General features: G+C 58.4%; 1 protein-coding gene across 1 annotated transcript in view; it reads left to right on the forward strand.

Moving 5' to 3' along the window:
• Positions 1 to 330, forward strand: part of EAH_00017450 (hypothetical protein) — a gene marked incomplete at both ends in the record, with an annotated part of 963 nt that extends 633 nt beyond the window's left edge. Inside the window, one exon of the mRNA XM_013393866.1 lies at positions 1 to 330. This exon is cut by the window's left edge and continues 633 nt beyond it. Within this exon, the coding sequence (XP_013249320.1) occupies positions 1 to 330 (330 nt within the window).
• Positions 331 to 541: the final 211 nt, after the last annotated feature.

Consider the following 541-nt stretch of genomic DNA (forward strand, 5'->3'; position numbering starts at 1 on the left):
GCAGCAGCAGCAGCAGCAGCAGCAGCAGCAGCAGCAGCAGCAGCAGAGGAGGGGGTGTATGCGTGCCCTTCCCCTCCCTGTCTGAGGCCTCAGCCTTCTCCCGATTTGCCGGTCGAAGCAGATTTTAATTTGCTGCCGAGGTTGAAGTATACTTGGGATGAAGCAGCAGAAACAGGTGTTTGCTGCTGCTGCTTCCAAGACACCCGGACTGCTGCTGCTGCTGCTGCAGCTGCGGCTGCTGCTGCTGCTGCGGCTGGCAGCAGGCGACAGAGCCGCTGTAGCGGACTCCTCGAACAACTTGCAGACGCAATGCAGCGTCTCGACAGGTGAAACCTGCTGCTGCTGCTGCTGCAGCTTTTGCAGCAACAGCAGCAGCAGCAGCATTTGGAGCAGGAGCAACTGCTTGTGCAGCAGTCTCCGTAGCAGCAGCACCGGCATTTGTAGCTGCAGCAGCTCTTGCTGTTGTTGCAGGAGCTGTTACTGCTGCTGCAGCAGCAGCAGCTTCATTTGCAGCAGCAGCAGCATTATTTACAGCTGCAGC

Source organism: Eimeria acervulina, genomic scaffold (genome assembly GCF_000499425.1).
Source record: "Eimeria acervulina Houghton genomic scaffold, Eah_scaff111, whole genome shotgun sequence".
Taxonomy (NCBI): Eukaryota; Apicomplexa; class Conoidasida; order Eucoccidiorida; family Eimeriidae; genus Eimeria; species Eimeria acervulina.